The sequence below is a fragment of the Suricata suricatta genome, chromosome 8 (genome assembly GCF_006229205.1).
Source record: "Suricata suricatta isolate VVHF042 chromosome 8, meerkat_22Aug2017_6uvM2_HiC, whole genome shotgun sequence".
In the NCBI taxonomy this organism is placed as follows: domain Eukaryota; kingdom Metazoa; phylum Chordata; class Mammalia; order Carnivora; family Herpestidae; genus Suricata; species Suricata suricatta.
In genome coordinates this window covers 1,297,481-1,315,255 of record NC_043707.1, presented here as the reverse complement: position 1 = coordinate 1,315,255, position 17,775 = coordinate 1,297,481, and the positions used below count along the sequence as shown (strand labels likewise).

Here is a 17,775-nt window from a genome sequence, read left to right as displayed (position 1 = left end):
CACAAGACACGTGGCGACAGCAGGCTCCCTCTGCCTGGGGCGCACACAGAGACCCACAGAGAGCAGCCCCATCTTGCATCACCCCCCCCCCCCCGGGCTTTGGAGCCTGGGCAGCTTCTGCTTTTAGCTGCGCCCGCATCATCCTGAGGTTCTGCAGCGTCCCTGGGCCCCGCCTGCTGGCCACTCGCAGGACCCTGGACACTCATGGCCTCCCAGTCCTGAGTTCAGAGATCACACCTTCTCGGCTCCTGGGAAACCTGGGCCCTGGTCCCTGGGCTCTCTCCTTTATGACCTTTGACGTGCTCCTGTCTTAAAGGAGGCTGGCAGGGAAACAGCCTGAAAGTTCTGGAATGCTGCAGCTCTCAGGAACTGGCCAAGAGCCCAGTGCTCATCAGAGTGCCCAAACCGCCCAGCCGCTGCTGTGCCAGCCCAGACGGCCCTGGCCAACTCCCCGCAGAAAACGACACGAAGACGCCTGCCCACGTGAGCATGCAGGTGCAGTTGCTCAGAAGTCTCGGTGGCCTCTGATTGCAGGCGTGACGGCCACAGCACGATCCAGAGAAAATCCCCTCAGCCGTGGGCCGCTATTTCCCACCTTCAGACGTCCGTGACCCAGAAAGGTTACTGCAGAGCTCTGTCACTCAGCCTGTCCAGTCCCTACTCCCTCCCTACCTGGGGCTCCTCGGCTAATGAACACAACAGCCCCCTAGGGAGCAAGCATTCACCGCAGGGGAGCGTCCGCAGGGGCCGGGGCCCCTGCTCCCTGCCGGCAGTGGGGGACTGAGTACGTGCCGGCCGGCCGGCCGGCCGCACACCTCCTTTCCCAGGTCCTGCCAGGCCCCCACACACATGCTCAGTGTTTCTAAGCCAGACGCCTCCAGCATGGAGACGACAGCTTTGCCCACCGGGACCAGACCATAGCCGGCAACAGCCATAGCGGCAGGGCCCACGGGAGAGGCGGGCACGGAGAAAGCTGTGACTGCCAGCTAGGGCTCTGTCTGATGTGACCACGGCCTGAGGCCTTGGCCTACAGGAATGATGGGCCACCAATGGAGACGGACCAATCGCTGAGCTCAATCTGGGGACTTGGGATTCCAACCTCCAGCCCCTCCTCCCACCTACAAGAGACTTGGAACCTTGGTCCCGACCCACTCGGCCCAGGTCCACAACCCGGGTCTCCCCAGGCCAACTCGCTCAAGCCGGCGACCCCTGGAGAAGATGGCGGACAGCCTGCTCCTTTGGGCCTTATCCCCAGTGAAGGGCCCAGAATAAGGAGGCCGGCCTCTGCAGGCCTCTCTCCGCCCCCCAAATAGCCCCACTGAGCTACTGGACTCAGACCAGCAAGGGCCTCTGCATCTGCGGGTGGCCCCCGGGGCCACAGCAAGAACGTGGCTCCGTGCGGCGGTCACCAGGCTGTCCGGCCTCTTCCCCACCACACGGCAGGGTTCTCGGTCACGGAGAACAACTGTGAAGGAGACATGACGTGTGTCACAGGGGCCAGAGCCATCAGCCCTGACCCCTCCTGGAAGCCTCCGCCTGCGCATTTACAGAGGAGAAAACAAGCGTCAAGTACTTGGCGACCTGCACGAGGTGCTCCAGGCCAGGGGCCAGAGCTGGGCGTCCAACCTCCCGAGCCCTGCACCACATCGCGCCGCCTCCGCACCCTGGGGCCTCTGCACCTGTCTGTGCGTGGCCGCAGGAGCCCCGTGCGCGTCGACGGGAGGCCACAGGCAGGTTTGAGTTAGTAGGTGAATCCAGAACCAGGATCTGAGATGACCAGGCCACCCCGTTAGCCCAGGCCTTGGGAACCGCACATGGCCAGCAGGAGGCCCGCCTGCCCCTCAGCCCGGCCCTGGCGCCAGGGGCACGGGTGGCACACAGGCCTACTCAAGCCCTGCACTGCGGCCGGGAACCCGAGTTCCCGGCACCTCGGGGAGGAGGGACCACGGGAGACCGCAGACTCCCGCCTCCCGCCTTACCTCCTCCCGGGCAGGCTGCCCTCGGTCTGGCTGTTTCCCCCGACCTGCTGCATCTTGGACCTCTCGATATGTTCCACGTAGGTCTGGATCATCTGCGGAGGAGGGGCCGCTGTGTGAGTCATTCCCGCTGACCCCGGCCTCTCTCCCCTCCTCTAACTGCGGTACTTTCCAGCTGCCTGTGCGCTGACAGCAGTAAGAACAACGTTCACGGGAGGAAGTCTGGCCAGCACGTGGCTGAACGCTTTCTGACTGGGGCAACGGGAACCGGAAGTCCAGGGCGGCAGCCCTGCGCGTGGCCCCCACCCCTGCCGCGGCCCCCACCCCTGAGCGGCCGGCCCCACCCCTGCGCGTGGCGGCCCACCTCAGTGTGTCGCTGGTGCAGAGCGTTGTACTCCTTCTTCATCTCGGACTCTCGCTCCTCCAAGCGGGAAACTAGAACACACGGCACCGAGTGTCAGCGGCACGCACACTCCTCCACGTCCCCTCACCCCCTCCAGGCTCGGCACGTGGACAGAGGGCCCCAGGAAACACTGGCGCCTGGGGCGGACGGCCACCGTCAAGAGAGGACGCCGGAGCCGCTGGAAGGCCGATCCCGGCTGGTCTGGGCGGCCCCTGGTGTGTTCACTTCGGCCGCAAAGCCAACTAGGCGCCTAAGACTCGGCCACAGGCCGCAACCTGCACTTGCACTGGCCAGTGGCTCCCATGACAGGTCAGGTGCAGACAGGACGGCAGCAAGTGGCTTGTACAAAGGGGCAGAGTTCATATCTGATAACCTCTGTGCCATGTGAGGAGCAGAAGAACATCTGAAACGTGCTGGGACACGCAAGTGTCCCTTATACGGACCAAGGGCTGGGAAAGACCAAGCCATGACCTGCCACCTCCAAGCATGGGGTCACGACTAAGTTGACAATCATGGTGTCACCTGTCAAGGGCCCCCTCTGGCCACAAAATGCAGGTAAGTCACCTGAGTGCTCCACAGGCCTCCGGGGAGCCCCGGGGGCAGCCAGGCACCCCGCCCCTGCACTCCCTTCCACCATGAGCAAGCGTGCCGGCCAGGACACCCCTGTCTGGGGCCCTCTGTCACACTCTGGCCGTGTCCTTTCTCCGTCAGGAAGACCACTCCCGGGTCATGGTAACGCTGACTTTTAATCAAAGACTTGTGAAAACTGAAATGCACTTCTTACAACAACCTTCATCCAAAAGCACTTCCCTCGCCCTGCTTTCAAGGGATGGGGTGACCCCCAGGCCCCGGCCGGCCCTGACACCCCCAGGACAAGCCCCTGCTGAGTGAGCAGTCACTGTGGTGCTGCAGGGACAGGGGCCCGCCCTGCACGTGGACCTGTGCTCCGAGGGGCTGCATGGACAGTGCCCTGTCCCAGCCTGGCTCCCGCTCCAATCGGAAGCAAAAATGCTTTGTGTTCAAATGAGCCTTGTTTATTTATTTACTTGCACAGAGGGCCGGAGGCTGGTTACAGGAAACACGCGGCAGGGCGTGTCAAGTATGGCTGTCACTGGGCCCCCTCGGTCCCCTCTCATCAAAGGCTCTCAGCATCCTTCCCAGCTGGGATCAGCCCAGGACAAGAGACGCATTCAGAGGCCAGCCCCGCCCTGCGGCTACTCACTCTGGTCTGCGTAGTTTTTGGCCTTCAGCTCCAGCTGGCGGGTCTGAAACTCGTAGTGCTCCACCTGGACCTGCAGCTCCTTCTTCTCCTGTTCCAAGGCGTCTTCAAACTCAATGAACTTCTGCACACGGGAGGGGAAAAGAAAGGGCATCATGGACGGGGGACACTGGGTGACAACAGCCCCTCAGAGGGGTCTGGGCTTCCAGGGCCACCCAGCCGGCCGCCCTCAGGCAGCAAACCCTGACCCACAAGGGGCCAGGAGGAGGGGCCAGAGGAGGCTCCCAAGAAACCCTCGGGGCACATGGGGGGGCTCAGTGGTCTCCACTCCGGTTATGATCTTGCAGTCTGTGAGTTTGAGCTCCATGTCTGGCTCTGTGCTGATGACAGGGAGCCTGCTTGGGGTTCCGTCTCTCCTTCTCTCTGTCCCTACCCCCTTGTGCTCTTTCTCCCTCTCAAACTAACAAATACACTTAAAAAAAAAAAAAGGGGCTCACGCCGGGTTTAAGGTTTTGCTGTTGCCATCCTGAAATTCTTACTAATATCTGAACAAAGGACCCCACAGTTCCATTTCCACACTAGGCCCCACTGATCCAGGACCCGGGCCTTTTGCAAGAGGTAACACTGCTCCTCCCAACACTAAACAGCTAAATGAGTCAAGTCTACTTTGCTCCCTAGTCTGTATTCCCGTCGCTACTCGGTTCAGGAAGCCATCGCTACAGGAGTGACCAGCAATGGAGATAGCTCTTTGGAATCTTTCCCTCACGTGGTAAGTTGCTGAGCAGAATTATTATCAAATCAAGTGAAAAAAAAAAAAGCACTTCGGGGGGGGGAGGGAGGGACAATTCCTGGGACGCCTGGGTGGCTCAGTCGGTTAAGTGTATGACTCTTGATTTTGGCTCACGGCATGAGCTCACAGTTCATGGGATGGAGCCCCGCACTGGGCTCTGTGCAGACGGTGCAGTGGGATTCTGTCTCCCTCTCTCTGGCCCTGCCCCTGCTTCCTCTTTCTCAAAGTGAAAAACTTAAAAAATAAAAGACAGCTCTTGAAAAACCTTAGGAGGATCCCTGGATTCACACTGAAAGCTGGGTGTGAACTAGGCCTCCAGCAGAGGGGAGGAACGGCCCGGAGGCCACCCCATGTTGACTGGGGCAGGGGCACAAATGCCACCAGCTTTAATTCCTGCAACAGCCCCGGGGGCGGGGGGAGGGTGGTTAATGTCACAGAGCAGGAAATGGGAATATTAAGAAATTTCAGGGGCATCTAAGAGACTCAGTCACTTAGGCGTCCAACTTTGACTCAGGTCATGATCTTTTGGTTTGTGAGTTTGAGCCCCGCATCTGGCTCTGTGCTGACACCTCAAAGCCCTAGAAGCTGCTTTGAATTCTCTGTCTCTCTCTCTACCCCTCCCCTGCTCCCACTCTGTCTCTCAAAAATAAACATTAAAAAAAGTGATTGCTGGCAGCAAGTAGATTACAATTCATGTGGAAAAAAAATTTCATTTGCAGGAAGGATAAGTATCAGCCATGTTCTTGATACACGAAGTTTCTTAGAAGGTGAGAATAGAGGGGCGTCTGCGGGCGCACTCGGTTAAGTGAGCCACTCCAGCTCAGGTCGTGATCTCGCGGTTCATGAACCTGAGCCCCGTGTCGGGCGCTGTGCTGACAGCTCCGAGCCTGGAGCCTGCTTGGGGTTCTGCGTCTCCCTCTCTCTGCCCCTCCCCAGCTCACTCTCTCCCTCACAAAAATAAACAGACATTAAAAACAAGACGACGATGACGGGAACATAAACTGACGACCGATTTCAGCGTGTGAGACGGACCCGAGCTCCTAGAGGACCGCCCAGGACCCCCGGCGACTCATTCCGGGCAGAGCGCGGGAGGGAGGAAACCCCCGGGGAGGGAGGCAGGAGGCGGCGGACGAGGGCCCCACAAGCAGGAAGATGCACACAGATGGTGCGGCTGCACACAGAATACAAGTAGGTTGTTCTGTGCGACGGGACTGAACCAGCGTGTGAAGAGCAAACGGTCATTGATAGACTGATAGGGATATTTTTCTATTTAGGTCATTTTAATTCCTACTACTTAAAAAAATTATACAAAGAGTGGAATGCAGAGGCACCTGGGTGGCTCAGCCGGCTGAGCGCCCCTCTCTTGATTTCGGCTCAGGTGGTGATCCCAGGGTTGTGGGATCGAGCCCCGAGCTGGGCTCCATGCTGCGCCTGCCTCTCCCTCTACCGCTCTCCTGCCCGGGCTCTATCCCTCTCTTAAAAAGAAAAAAAGGAAGAAAGAAAAAGAATGGAATGTAAACAGCACGTGCTTCTGCAGGAAAATCAGGGAAGCCTGCGACGTGAAACGAGGCTATTTCTAAGAAACCGTACTCCTACCCTCCGGAGCCGGTTCAGCTTTGCGGCACCCTTCCACGCGTGTGTGGGTGTGTGCGGTACCCAGGGCCGACGTGCCGTCTCTTTTACGCAGGATTTTGTGACCTGATGTATTCAGTGGCTTCAAGTGGAGAGTCTCCATCAAGGAACACAATCCATCGTGTCCGCCGCGGGCAGCAGTGGGCGCGGAGGGGACTCGGACCTGGCGGTCACCCACAGCTGGGCTTCGGGCGGCCTGTTATTAGGGTCACTGCGCGCGGCAGCCCCGACGGCCCCCTGCTCTCGAAGGCTGAGGTCCCGCGGTCGCCCCCGGCTCCTCCTCGCCCCCCCACCCCTGCCCAGGGCAGCAGCCCCTCCCCGAGCCCCCACGGCCGGCGCACAGAGCTCGAGGGGAGCGCCACCAGCCTCCCGCGGGGGGAAGCGACCAGCCACGATCGCCCTACCTTTCAGGTCTTTGGTGACTCTGACAGCAAACATTTTCCTACAAACTTACTGGCCACACGCATCACTTATTTCACTCTGTCCTTGTCCAGCGTCCTGCGGCGGCGTCCCCGCTGCTCTCGGGGATCTGGAAGTACTTGCGCCGCGCCTGCTCGGGTCCGTCTCACACGCCGCAGACGCTCCCCGGACGTGGCCGTGCGCACCTTACGTGTTTGCTTGATGATTTGTCGTGTCCTGTCGCTCTGAAATGCCACATGCTGAATCCAGTATAGATTTCGATCTCTCTGTCGGCCTGTACCAGAGGGCTTTCTGAACTCGGACCGGCACACTGTCCTTTACTCTCTGTCCCTCGTCATCCTCTGAAGTCCCCTTTCAACATTTTCTTGGTTATTCCCACAGGCTCATCCTTCTCGATGGACTCGAGAACCGTCTGGAATCACTCCTGTATGTGTTTTTGAAGAAGCAGGCTGCCTGTCTGAAAGCACCCGCTCTCGGCAGCCCGGGAAGGGGTCCCCGTCTTTGATGAGAAAATCCTCAGGGCCCGGACGAAGGGAAAAGTCATCACAAGCCTGCCAAGGGCGGTGTGACGCAGATGGAAAGGTCTCCCTTTCTCCACACCGACCCCCACCCGGCGCCAGCGGCGCCACTGCGGCCTCACAACAAGTAGGGGCCATTTCATGACACCTGCGCCATCTCTACCTCGTCACGTGTCGCCCGCACTTGACATGTGGAGATCAGGTGAGGGTCTCCGAAGACCACGCCAGAAAGGTGTCTTTCCTGGGTTCTTTTTTTTTTTCTTAATATAAGCGAGTACTCTTTAAATAATTTTTTTTAATGTTGATTTTTGGGAGAGAGAAACAGACGAGCAGGGGAGGGTCAGAGAGAGAGGGAGACACAGAATCCGAAGCAGCTCCAGGCTCTGAGCTGTCAGCACAGAGCCTGACGCGCGGATCGAACCCACAAATTGTAAGATCATGACCTGAGCCAAAGTCAGACACTCAACCAACTGTGCCACCCAGGCCCCCCCTCTTTCCCAGGTTCTTACGAAGGCGAAGACAGACTTTCTCAAGTCTATCCTGATAGGTGACCATCAAATTTTCTTTAACATTTATTTTTGAGAGCCAGAGAGACAAGGGACAGAGAGCAAGTGGGGGAAGGGCAGAGAGAGAGGGAGACACAGAATTTGGAGCGGCTCCAGGTTCTGAGCTGTCGGCACAGAGGCTGATGTGGGGCTCGAGCCCATGAAGCATGAGATCATGACCTGAGCCGAAGCCGGACGCTTGACCGACTGAGCCACCCAGGCGCCCCGATAAGTGACCATTAAAATCAACCTAAGTCACGTGCCCGAAAGCCTGGCTATGGCACACAATCACCGACGTGCCTGCAGGCTCCCGATGAAGCCCCACACCAGGCCACAGCAGAAGTCCTCTGACCCCGATACGTTCAAGCTCTCGGCATCAGGAAGTCTGCAGACACTAACCAGGAGAGAGGGCACTATGTGAAGCCACGGGCACGGGCATCCTCAAGGCCAAAGGCAAAGCGCACACAGGGGCAGGGAGAGAGAGCCCACGGTGGGCAGACAGGACGCTTGTGGTTCTCAGGCCACGTGGAGCCCTGGTGCCCAAGGGGTGGCCCCCTGGGCGGGAAGGGCTCCGTCCTTAGTAACTGGCGCCCTCCCACCCTCACACCCCTGCTCAAGGGGTGCGGGCACTCACGCGAGATCAGCTCCCCAGGTGCGCAAAGAGCTCCCAGAAACCCGTAAGTGACACGCAGACCTGAGGACCCCGGGCCCGGGCCCTCGCGCTCCACACCGGCTTCGGAACCACAGCCTGGGCGGCGCCCCGGGCCCCCCGACGTCAGCATCGTGCGGGACAGAACCAACTGGGGGCCCCGCAAGGCTCCGTGTGGGGGAAAGCGTCACAAACACAGCGTGGTCGCCTCGTTCTTCCCCTCTTGAAGACGTTACTTCAACGTCATTCACGTGATTCTGGTTAACAAAAACCCAAGCCCGCCACCTACCGGGGGCGGAGCCTGCGACACAATCTCATCAGATGTCACAGGGAACGTGTGACGTGGAGGAGCGGTGCCAGCCGACGCGAGATGCTGAACCTTTGTTTCCAGGAGGACTCGCTCAGAGCCAGGCTCCGCAGGAGGGCCCACATCATCTGGGCCTGGGAGGGAGAGGGCAGGGGCGCCCTGGCTGGCAGCGAGCTCAGGAGCGAAGCGAGGGGGCTGCCAGCCCCGGCTCCCTCGGCACAGGGGTGGGCGACGGTGGGGAGGAGCTGGCACAGGGCACTGTAGCCCCTGGCTTGGCAAAGACACCTCAAAGTCAATAGTTTCAAAACGGCAGAAAACATTTTTTAGATTTAAGAGAATCAAAAATTTTCAGGGGTGGGGGACCGGACATGGTGGGGACTAAGTAAAGCCTACAAAGAAAGTCTCCTAAATTTTTTTTAATGTTTTATTTATTTTTGATACAGAGAGAGACAGAGCATGAGAGGGGGAGGGGCAGAGAGAGAAGGAGACACAGAACTGGAAGCAGGCTCCAGGCTCTGAGCTGTCAGCAGAGAGCTTGATGCGGGGCTTGAACTCATGAACGTGAGATCTGACCTGAGCTGAAGTCGGAGGCTTAACCGACTGAGCCACCCAGGCGCCCCTCCTAAATTTTTTTAAGCAGAATCTGATGGGGGCACCTGGGGGGCTCAGTTAAGGATCTGACCCTTGGTCTCCTCAGGTCATGATCTCATGGTCTGCAAGTCTGAGCCCCACTTCGGGCTCTGGGCTGACAGTGTGGAGTCTGCTTGGGATTCTCTCTCTCCCTCTCTCTATGCCCCTCCCACACTTGCAGAAGCTCAGGCATGCATGCTCTCTTAAAATAATAAACAGTGAAAAAAGATAATCTGTTTCAAAATACAGCTGGAAGTGAGGAGAGTAAGTATCTGAGCTCAGCATCTGGCCTGCATGGGACCAATGACACGAAAACCAAAATCTGAGTCTTCTCTGTGCGTAGCAGTATGGCAAGCCCAAAGACCTCCGGAAGCGGTGACTGCCGCAGACGGAAAACTCAGCGCACGTGCTAACTGTGCGCACGGCGGACTTGAGTGCATTTAAAGTTCCATCTTCCAACCACGTCGACTCAAAATATCACAAGGCACAGGATAATGCACCGTATTTACGGTTCCTCTTACGACAAGTCTCTTGAGCACCCCAAGGAGGAATCACTAGCCATCATCCAACGTGTCTTACCTTTAGCATCGAGACATGAAGCACCAAATTGGCATTTCTACATTCCAACAGGCCACACGATTCCCTTTCTAGATTTAAGGACTCCTTCCCCACTCTCCCATGAGCAGAGTGCTCTGTGTTAAAGGTAAACTAGGGGCACCTGGGCAGCTCAGTCGGTTGAGCATCCGACTTCGGCTCAGGTCATGATCTCAAGGATCGTGGGTTCAAGTCCCATGTCGGGCTCTGTGCTGACAGCTCGGAGCCCGGAGCCTGCTTCGGATTCTGGGTGTTCCTCTCTCTCTGCCCCTCCCCTGCGCTCTCTGTCAAAAATAAATAAACATTAAAAAAACAAAAACAAATGAACCCCAAAGACACCAAAGAGCTTGGTTTTTTGCATTACTGATCATTTAATTCTTTCAGGGGTGGTGAGGGGACAGACTGGATTTCCAAGAGAAGTTCTGTGTTGGACTCTGAGGCAGGCGGGACGGCAAACACGTGGGGTGCTGGGCGCAGGCTCCCGTGCACGGGGGAGGCGCCCTTCTCCTGCAGGCTGACCCCACCCCCCGGCCCACAGTGCGGACAGTGATCAAAGATTCACCGGGCGCTCCCCGGGCCACGAGTCCCTGAGACCTCAGACCGCAATGTTCTTTTGCAGCTGGGTTTCCAAGAGAAAAGGACCGTCTTTGGGTGTGTCTCAAAAAATTTTATGGATATGTTTACATATACTAAGTATTAATATATACCTCATATGTTAAAAAATAAGATACATAAATCATATACATCAGAAATAGAAAATATCTGATGTGGTTGGAAACTTGGGACAGAAGGAAAAGGAAGATAAAATCAAGAGTCGGTTGAGCGGCCAGCTTCGGCTCAGGTCATGATCTCACAGTTCATGGGTTCGAGCCCCGCGTCGGGCTCTGTGCTGACAGCTCAGAGCCTGGAGCTGCTTCAGATTCTGTGTCTCCCTCCCTCTCCGACCCTCCCCCTCTCATGCTCGGTCTTTCTCTTTCTCAAAAATAAATATGAACATTAAAAAAAATTTTTTAACAAAAATAAAAATACATAAAAAAAATAAAAGGAAGAGCCTGATTGCGCAGCCTGGCACTGACCCGCTCCCCGCGCTGGCCCGCCCCGCCCTGGCTCCCCGCGCTTGCCCGCCTGCCCCACCCGCCCTGACCCGGCTCCGGCTCCTGCTCGGCTCACAGCCCGCGTGCCAGGGGTGCTCGGTCTGGCTGTTCCGTGGGCACAGGGGTCTGCTGGCCCGAAATGACAGGGGTCCGGGCCCACGGAGCACAGGGTACCGGGACAGCGTGCGAAGTTCCTGGGGAGGGATAACTAGAGACTCTAATGAGACGTGTCACTTGGAACGTGTTGCCGTTGTCAGAATCTAAACTTGCCAGCCTTCGCTGCACAAAGCCCCTGAACAAGGTGCAGCCCTTGGGGACAAGGACCTGTCCCCACCTAACCCGGCACTCCTCAAGTCTCCTGGCCACGAGAGGTAACGACTACACAGCTCCAAGTACCTGCCACCAGCCGCTCGAGACCTCTGCTGGCTCCTGCTTGTCTCCCCAGGATGCCCACAGGCAGGGGCTCCAGGGTGGCCTGTCCCAAGCCTCAGCGAAAGGGCCTCGGGCCGCTGCCAAGCGCACCTGCCCCTCCACCGGCATGGGCGGCATGGACAGCACTCGCAACAACTCAATGGGTCTCAGAGTCGTTACACTGAAAGAAGCCAGACCAAAAAAAGACCAAAACACTGCATGATTCTATGTATATAAAGTTCTAGAAAACGCCAATGAATCTGCCATGATGGACAGATCAGCATCCCTGGGGGTGGGGGACGCAGGAAGAGGCCACCCAGGGGCAGGACACTTCATGGGTGTGGCGACCAGCGTTACCCGGACCACTGGGACGGAGTCCGGGCCTGGGCTGGTCACCATGCGCCACGCCGCACAAACAGGTGCAGAGTCGCGCGTTCACCTCCACGAAGCCACGAGAAAGAGAAGCACAGAAGGGAAGACATGGCCCGGGGTCACAGATCTCTGCCTGGGCTGTGACAACAGCCATTTGCTAGGTGCTGGGAGTTTCGAGATGGGTCTTCTCAGCCTTTCGAGAACTCCCTCACCTCCCTGTTCTTTCCCAAACAGCGGGTTCCTCTGTTGTTGTTTCTGTCACAATATTTGTCTGTCTGCTCTCCTGTGTCCAAGCCTCCTGCCTTGGGGGCTCATGAAGGCAGCTACCCTTTCTGCCGGAGGCTGTGTAAGATCGTCCTGGCCCATCCCTCCTGCCTGGGGCCGGCCTCGGACACAGCGGGCCACAGTGACGTGTGGCTGTTTGCATGAATATAAGTGACATAAGGTAAAACCTCACTCCCCCTGCGGCATGAGCCACACGTGCAGTGTCTGTGGCCCCCGGGGGTCACTGGCTATGGAACTGGAGAGCACAAACTACAACTTTCTACTGGGCAGACGGCAGCAGATGCCTGGGCCTCCGGAAACTAGAGGGTCGGGTGCGGTCGGGTGCGCTGGGCACAGAGGCAGAAGAAAGGCGCCTCTCTCCTCGTCGGCAGGCACGCGGGTGACTGGCATCTCTTTGAGGTGTGCAGTCGGGGGAAAGAAAACAGCCTTGAGGGGCAAAGAGCAAGAAAGGCACTGTCCTTGTGATGGAGCAGGAGGCAGCTGTGGGCGCTGGGGTGCGAGGCGCAGGGCCGGGCCCACTCCCCCTGTCGGGCGGGCGGAAGTGCAGGGTGGGCCAACCGGGGCCCGCCCCCTAGCCAGGCACTTAGTCATCCAAGCCCCAGCATCTGGGCGTGTCCACGCAGCCCCGGGGCGGACGCTGGGGAGGCAGGGGTGCACGGGGACTGGAACCGCAGGCAGAACGGTGGCGGTGGCGTGGGGAGAGCAGTGGCGCGGGTGCAGAGGGAGGTGGGCCTGGCCAGGCCTGGCGGGGCGGGGCTAAGGCCCAGGGTGGGGGCCGACTCCGTCCGTCTACCCAGAGTAGTCCCAATCCAACCTTTCACCTGGCGTCCCGCAGCGTCTCTCCCCGCACCTCCCGACCCGGGTGCTGCCCCCAGACCCTACCCGATCCCCAGAGCCTGCAGCTGAGCCTGGCACTCCCAGAGCTCCGGTGAATGAGGCGCAGGGGCGGGGCGGGGCAGGGGGTGCAAGCTGGAGACGGGATGTGCCTTTGGAAAAGTCCCTTCTGGCGGAGGAAGGGTCGGGGCGGGGAGAGAGGCTGGCAGGCCAGTGTGGCGGTGCCGACGGGAACCAGGACCGTGGCAGAGGAGCCGAGAAGAGCACGAGAAAGCCAGGGTCAGGCCACAAGAATGGCCAGGACTCAGCGAGTGCGGGGCCGCGGGAGGCAGTGCCCGGAGCACAGGAGACACGCGCCCGCAACGGCACGTCGGCCCGGGCGCTGACGGCGCTCCTGGCTGTCAGCCGTGGCTCCGTGTTGGCACATTAACAGGCCGTCCTGCCACCCTCACGATGCCTGGGGCCTCAGAGAGGGCCCTGTGCTGTACCTGTGGGCCTCCGCCCGATACCCATCTTGTACCTGGCAAGGATTTGGGACCCCAGGAAGTGCGCAACATCACCTCTGGGGGCTTCCTACAGAGGATGCCTCTCCTGAACCCAGTCACACAGTCGGTCCACACTGTCGGTCAAAAGCCACTGAGGGGCGACCTGCAAAACCAGGGGTCTGTGATGGTCTCAAAAAGCAGGAAGCGAGGAACCGACCCGGAAGAGAGGACTAGCAGGACCCCAGAATTCTCGGCAGAGTGCGAGGGAGGGGTGCAGAGAGAGAGAGAAGAGCAATGTAGGGGGGCGGGGGGGGGGGACTCGGTCAGTTAAGCGTCTGACTCTTGGCTCAGGTCAGGATCTCACAGTTGAGATCACAGTCGGTGAGTTCCAGGCTGGAGTTTGGGATTCTCCTTCCATCCCCCATACCTGCTTGCACGTACATGTGCTCTCTCTCAAAAATAAACATTAAAAATTTACAAACAACAAGAGCAAGATAGAAAAATACTCCTGTTTGGGAATGTGTGTGCAAAGTATTATTTGTGCACCCTCTATAAATTATTCCAAAACACGACGTTTTAGAAAACTTAAAGAGAAAAAACCCAGTGGGGCGCCTGCCTGGCTCGGTAGAGCACGTGACTGTGGGTCTCAGGGGCTGTGAGTTTGAACCCCACATGCGGGGAGAGGCAGCGCTCATTTTAAAAAACAGTATTAGCTTCAGTTTAGAAATCCTTCTTTAAAGCACGCCTGGGGGGCTCAGTTAAGCACCCCACTTTGACTCAGATCATGGTCTCACGGTTCGTGGGTTCTGTGCTGACAGCTCAGAGCCTGGAGCCTGCCCCGGACTCTGTCTCCCTCTCCCTACACCTCCCCTGCTCATGCGCGCTCTCTCTCTCTCTCAAAAACAAACTTAAAAAATTATACATAAATAAACATTAAAAAAAAAAAAAGTCCTCGCTTGGGAAGAATGACCCTGTACCAGCCCTGACACGGCCACGGGGCCGGAGGGCTCCGCCAAGGCAGGACGGGCAGGCGGCAGGGCCGTGGGCCGAGGCCAGCAGAGCGAGCCGGGCATGTGTGCGTGTCTAAGGGCCACATGTGCTTCTCCTGGAGACCCGGTACAGCTACAGCAGGCCAGCCGCTAGAAGGGACCCGGAAAGGCAGCACTGGCCGCTAAATCTTAATGTCTTTATCTTAAAAAAATAAAAAAATCTAAAAACTACTTTTAACATTATAATGTGGCAAAATCAGAAAATGGCATGCCTTGTCCCAGCCGTGGTGAATTTACTACTTGTCAGCTGGGAAACGAGAGGAGCCTCTGATTCAGGATCTTAGTTCACTTATGAGAAAAGGCAAAACGATCGTCTCTACAGAGCGGGATTTTGGCTTTTCCTCCGTCCAGCTTAATCCTATCCAAATGTTCTCCCGCAAAATAAATTCCTTTTATAGAGCCAGAAAGTTTGGGGTGAAACACTCTTCCCCTCGGACGCCTTCCTTACATAGCCCCAAAAGCTGAGGCATCAGCCAACACACACACACACACACACACACACACACACACACACACGTCTCTTGGACAGAACACCACTAGGTTGTCCTGAACGAGCTGGGGGCACAGCCCGTAGCGTCTTCAGGGCGAAGATGATTTTGATGCAAGCAGGGGCCACCGAACTCACATCGGCTCTAAAAGCTAGTGTTTTTCCTCCTGTGAACACCGTGCCCGACCTCCGCAAGGAAGAGGGCTCTTCGCTGCCCAGGGCTCTCCCTCAGGGTCACACTGGGTGGGCATCTACTCGCTGTGCAGTCCTCCCCCTCAGCTGCCCACCTCCAGCCTTTCCTAACAGCAAGCAACCTCGTGGGCTCTGAAAACAATTTCTCGGGGCGCCTGGGTGGCTCAGTTGGTTGAGCGTCCGGCTTCGGCTCAGGTCATGATCTCATGGTTCATGGGTTCGAGCCCTGCGTCAGGGTCTGTGCTGACAGCTAGCTCAGAGCCTGGAGCCTGTCTTCAGATTCTGTGTCTCCCTCCCTCTCTGACCCTCCCCTGCTCACGCTCTCTCTGTCTTTCAAAAATAAATAAAAAACATAAAAAAAACCCCTTCCCATCCATCAGACAAGGATTCAGCATTTTTAAGGGCTCTGTAGGAATTTTAGGAGCCAGCAATAGGCCCACTTAGCTGCACAAGCTTGAGCAGGACTCCGTGATCCCAATGCCAAGGGCAAACCCCACACAGAGACTGCGATGCCCGACGTCTGCAAACCCATCGCGGCGCTCTGCCCTGACTCCACTAAATCCGCTTCGCCGTAGTTCTTCAGGCAAAGAGGAGCCAACGAGGAGACTTGGCACTTGGTAAGAAAGCAGGCAAGTCACTCGCCTTCCAGAGGGGGCCACTGCGGCCACACGGGGCAGACTGGATGCGAGCGCAGCTCCCAAGGGCAGGCCTGGTGCTCGAGCCCCTGTGGCCCCCAGGGCCTGGCCCACGGTCTCCAGCCACGGTCTCCCACCAGATGAGCCATCCCGGAAGCAGAACAGGCTTGCGGTCTCTTGCTGCAGCTGTTACGGGCACTAAGTGGGGGGATTCGGGCACTTGCTCCGCTCAAGCCTTTCTAAACAAAACCCGCGGATTCGGTCTGCTTGGAAGGCTGCAGGCGGCTCGGGTTACGCAGCTGTGACTAAGCCTTCTGGAGCAGAGTGGCCAGGGACACAGGCGCTCCTCTGCACCACGAGCGTGCCTCAGCCCCTGACGTTCAGCCCCTGTGCCAGGAGACCCACATCTGTCATCTCGACTCCCTGCCTAGAAAAGAAGTGGGCTTTTCCACACAACTGGAAATAAATGTCTGGTGGGCGTAATAAGCCAGACAGGTTTTGGCTTTTTTCTTCCACTGTAATGTGGCTTGAGGTCTTTCCAAGGGCGTCCTCCTAGCATCTGACCACAGCCCTGCGCTGGCTGCCCAAGCGTTTGTTTGCCGCGGGCTCTCGGCCCAGGAGCCCGTGTAGCCTCTCTGCACGGCCGGGCCACGCTGGGTCTCGGCCTCACAGGCAGGGTCCTGCAACCCCCAGGCACGCCCCCAGCTCCTAACCCGGGGCAGTGCACCTGGGAGGCAGGAAGGCCAGTCACTGCAACTGCACAGAGCAGAGCACAGAGCTAGTTTTTCAAGCTAGCCTCAAGGTGGTCCATCTTGATTTCCCCTTCCAGTTTCTTCTCATCCACAATGTGGCCCATACACGGACAGAACGAAAGAAAACAAGTCTATGGGAAACACTGGTTAGACATCCCACGGCTGCAGAGGAACCAGAGAAGTGGAGGCCACAGCCAGCCCCCACCCCCGTGGTCAGGCAAGGGGAACCCCCGCACTGCACTTCTCTGGGGGTGCAGCTCTCTGACCTCCCGCAACAGCACAGCACGGAGGAGCCCAGGTCAGGAGTCCCTGTAGACCGGGTGCGGCCTGGCTCTTCCAGGGCATGTGACCTTGGTCCAGCCCTGCACTTCTCGGGTCCACTTCCTTCCCCAGTAAATACCTAAGGCCACTCTGAGCCCTAAAATCCTATGAGCTCCTGCACCCCCTTCAAGCTGAGAACTTTAAACCAGCCGCCAGGTTGATACCCCAATCAACAGACAACAGCCTCTTGACAGATGTACAAACCCAAAAGCGAAATAAGTGCCCTAGGTAGGAAAGATGGAAGACCCAAACCAGAACACAAACCACTCCGATTCAAGAAAAAGCCTGAACACCGAAACAATCTTCTTTGTCAACACTGACATCAAGAACTGCAAGAAGCCAAATTAACAGAAGAGAAACACGGCTCATTTAACAGGCAACTTCACACTCGTAAGTCAAAGAATCACCTGGTGCCTAGAATAACAGAACGTCACAGCAGCTGCCAGATCATCCAGATCACCTGATTCGTTTGACAGACAATCAAAATCCAGAGTGGGCAGGCGATGTGGACAAGGTCACAGAGGCAAGGCAGGGCTGGGGACCCCCACCCGCTGCACCGGCCTGGGTCTGGCACAGTTGGCACTAAGCACTGGATGGCAAATGAATGAAGCCAGGTGGTGTCCCCCCAGCGCCCCGTTCTTCCCACGGGCTCACGAATAAGTGATTTCCAGCTTATGAAGAGTTCCTAGAATGCGATCAAGTATTTAAAATTCCCCTTTTAATTTCCCAGAAGCCAGAGTGGAATTTCTCAGCCTTTTCCACGCAAGCTAACAACATTCCCAACGGAGGGAACCGCAAGGCAAAGGTGTCACCTCCAGAAACCTGGAGTCTGTCCCCTGGTCCCAGAAGGAACGACCCAGGTGCCGTTTCCGTTAGGCGTTGACATCAATCACCAAACTCATCCATGTCACTGCGCTGCGGCCTAAGGGAACGGGGTTCGGACAACACCCCGCTTCCGCACAACCCTAAGACTAGATGGCCCGTTTCGGGGAGGATTTAGAATTGCAGCGGCCAAAAGCAGTAACGGGCAGGGAGGGTGGGGGTCTAGGAAGCTGGTTTGCGGAAACACACACGCGCGCAAAGAACGAGAGGTGGGTGTGGAGCGGGCAGGGAGGCCGGGCCCGAGGTTCGGGACCGGTCAGGTGCCGCTGGCTGGAGCAGCGGGTCGGGAGCGG

General features: G+C 57.8%; 1 protein-coding gene across 1 annotated transcript in view; it reads right to left on the bottom strand.

Moving 5' to 3' along the window:
- The window catches only part of MAPK8IP3 (mitogen-activated protein kinase 8 interacting protein 3), a 36,836-nt gene extending 25,519 nt beyond the window's left edge, over positions 1–11,317 (bottom strand). Inside the window, exons 1-6 of the mRNA XM_029949375.1 lie at positions 11,174–11,317; positions 10,854–10,971; positions 8,442–8,593; positions 3,602–3,722; positions 2,341–2,411; positions 1,980–2,071 (exon numbers count right to left, since the gene is read on the bottom strand). Of these exons, the coding sequence (XP_029805235.1) occupies positions 1,980–2,071; positions 2,341–2,411; positions 3,602–3,722; positions 8,442–8,593; positions 10,854–10,971; positions 11,174–11,317 (698 nt within the window). The remainder of the gene's footprint in view (positions 1–1,979; positions 2,072–2,340; positions 2,412–3,601; positions 3,723–8,441; positions 8,594–10,853; positions 10,972–11,173) is intronic.
- Positions 11,318–17,775: the final 6,458 nt, after the last annotated feature.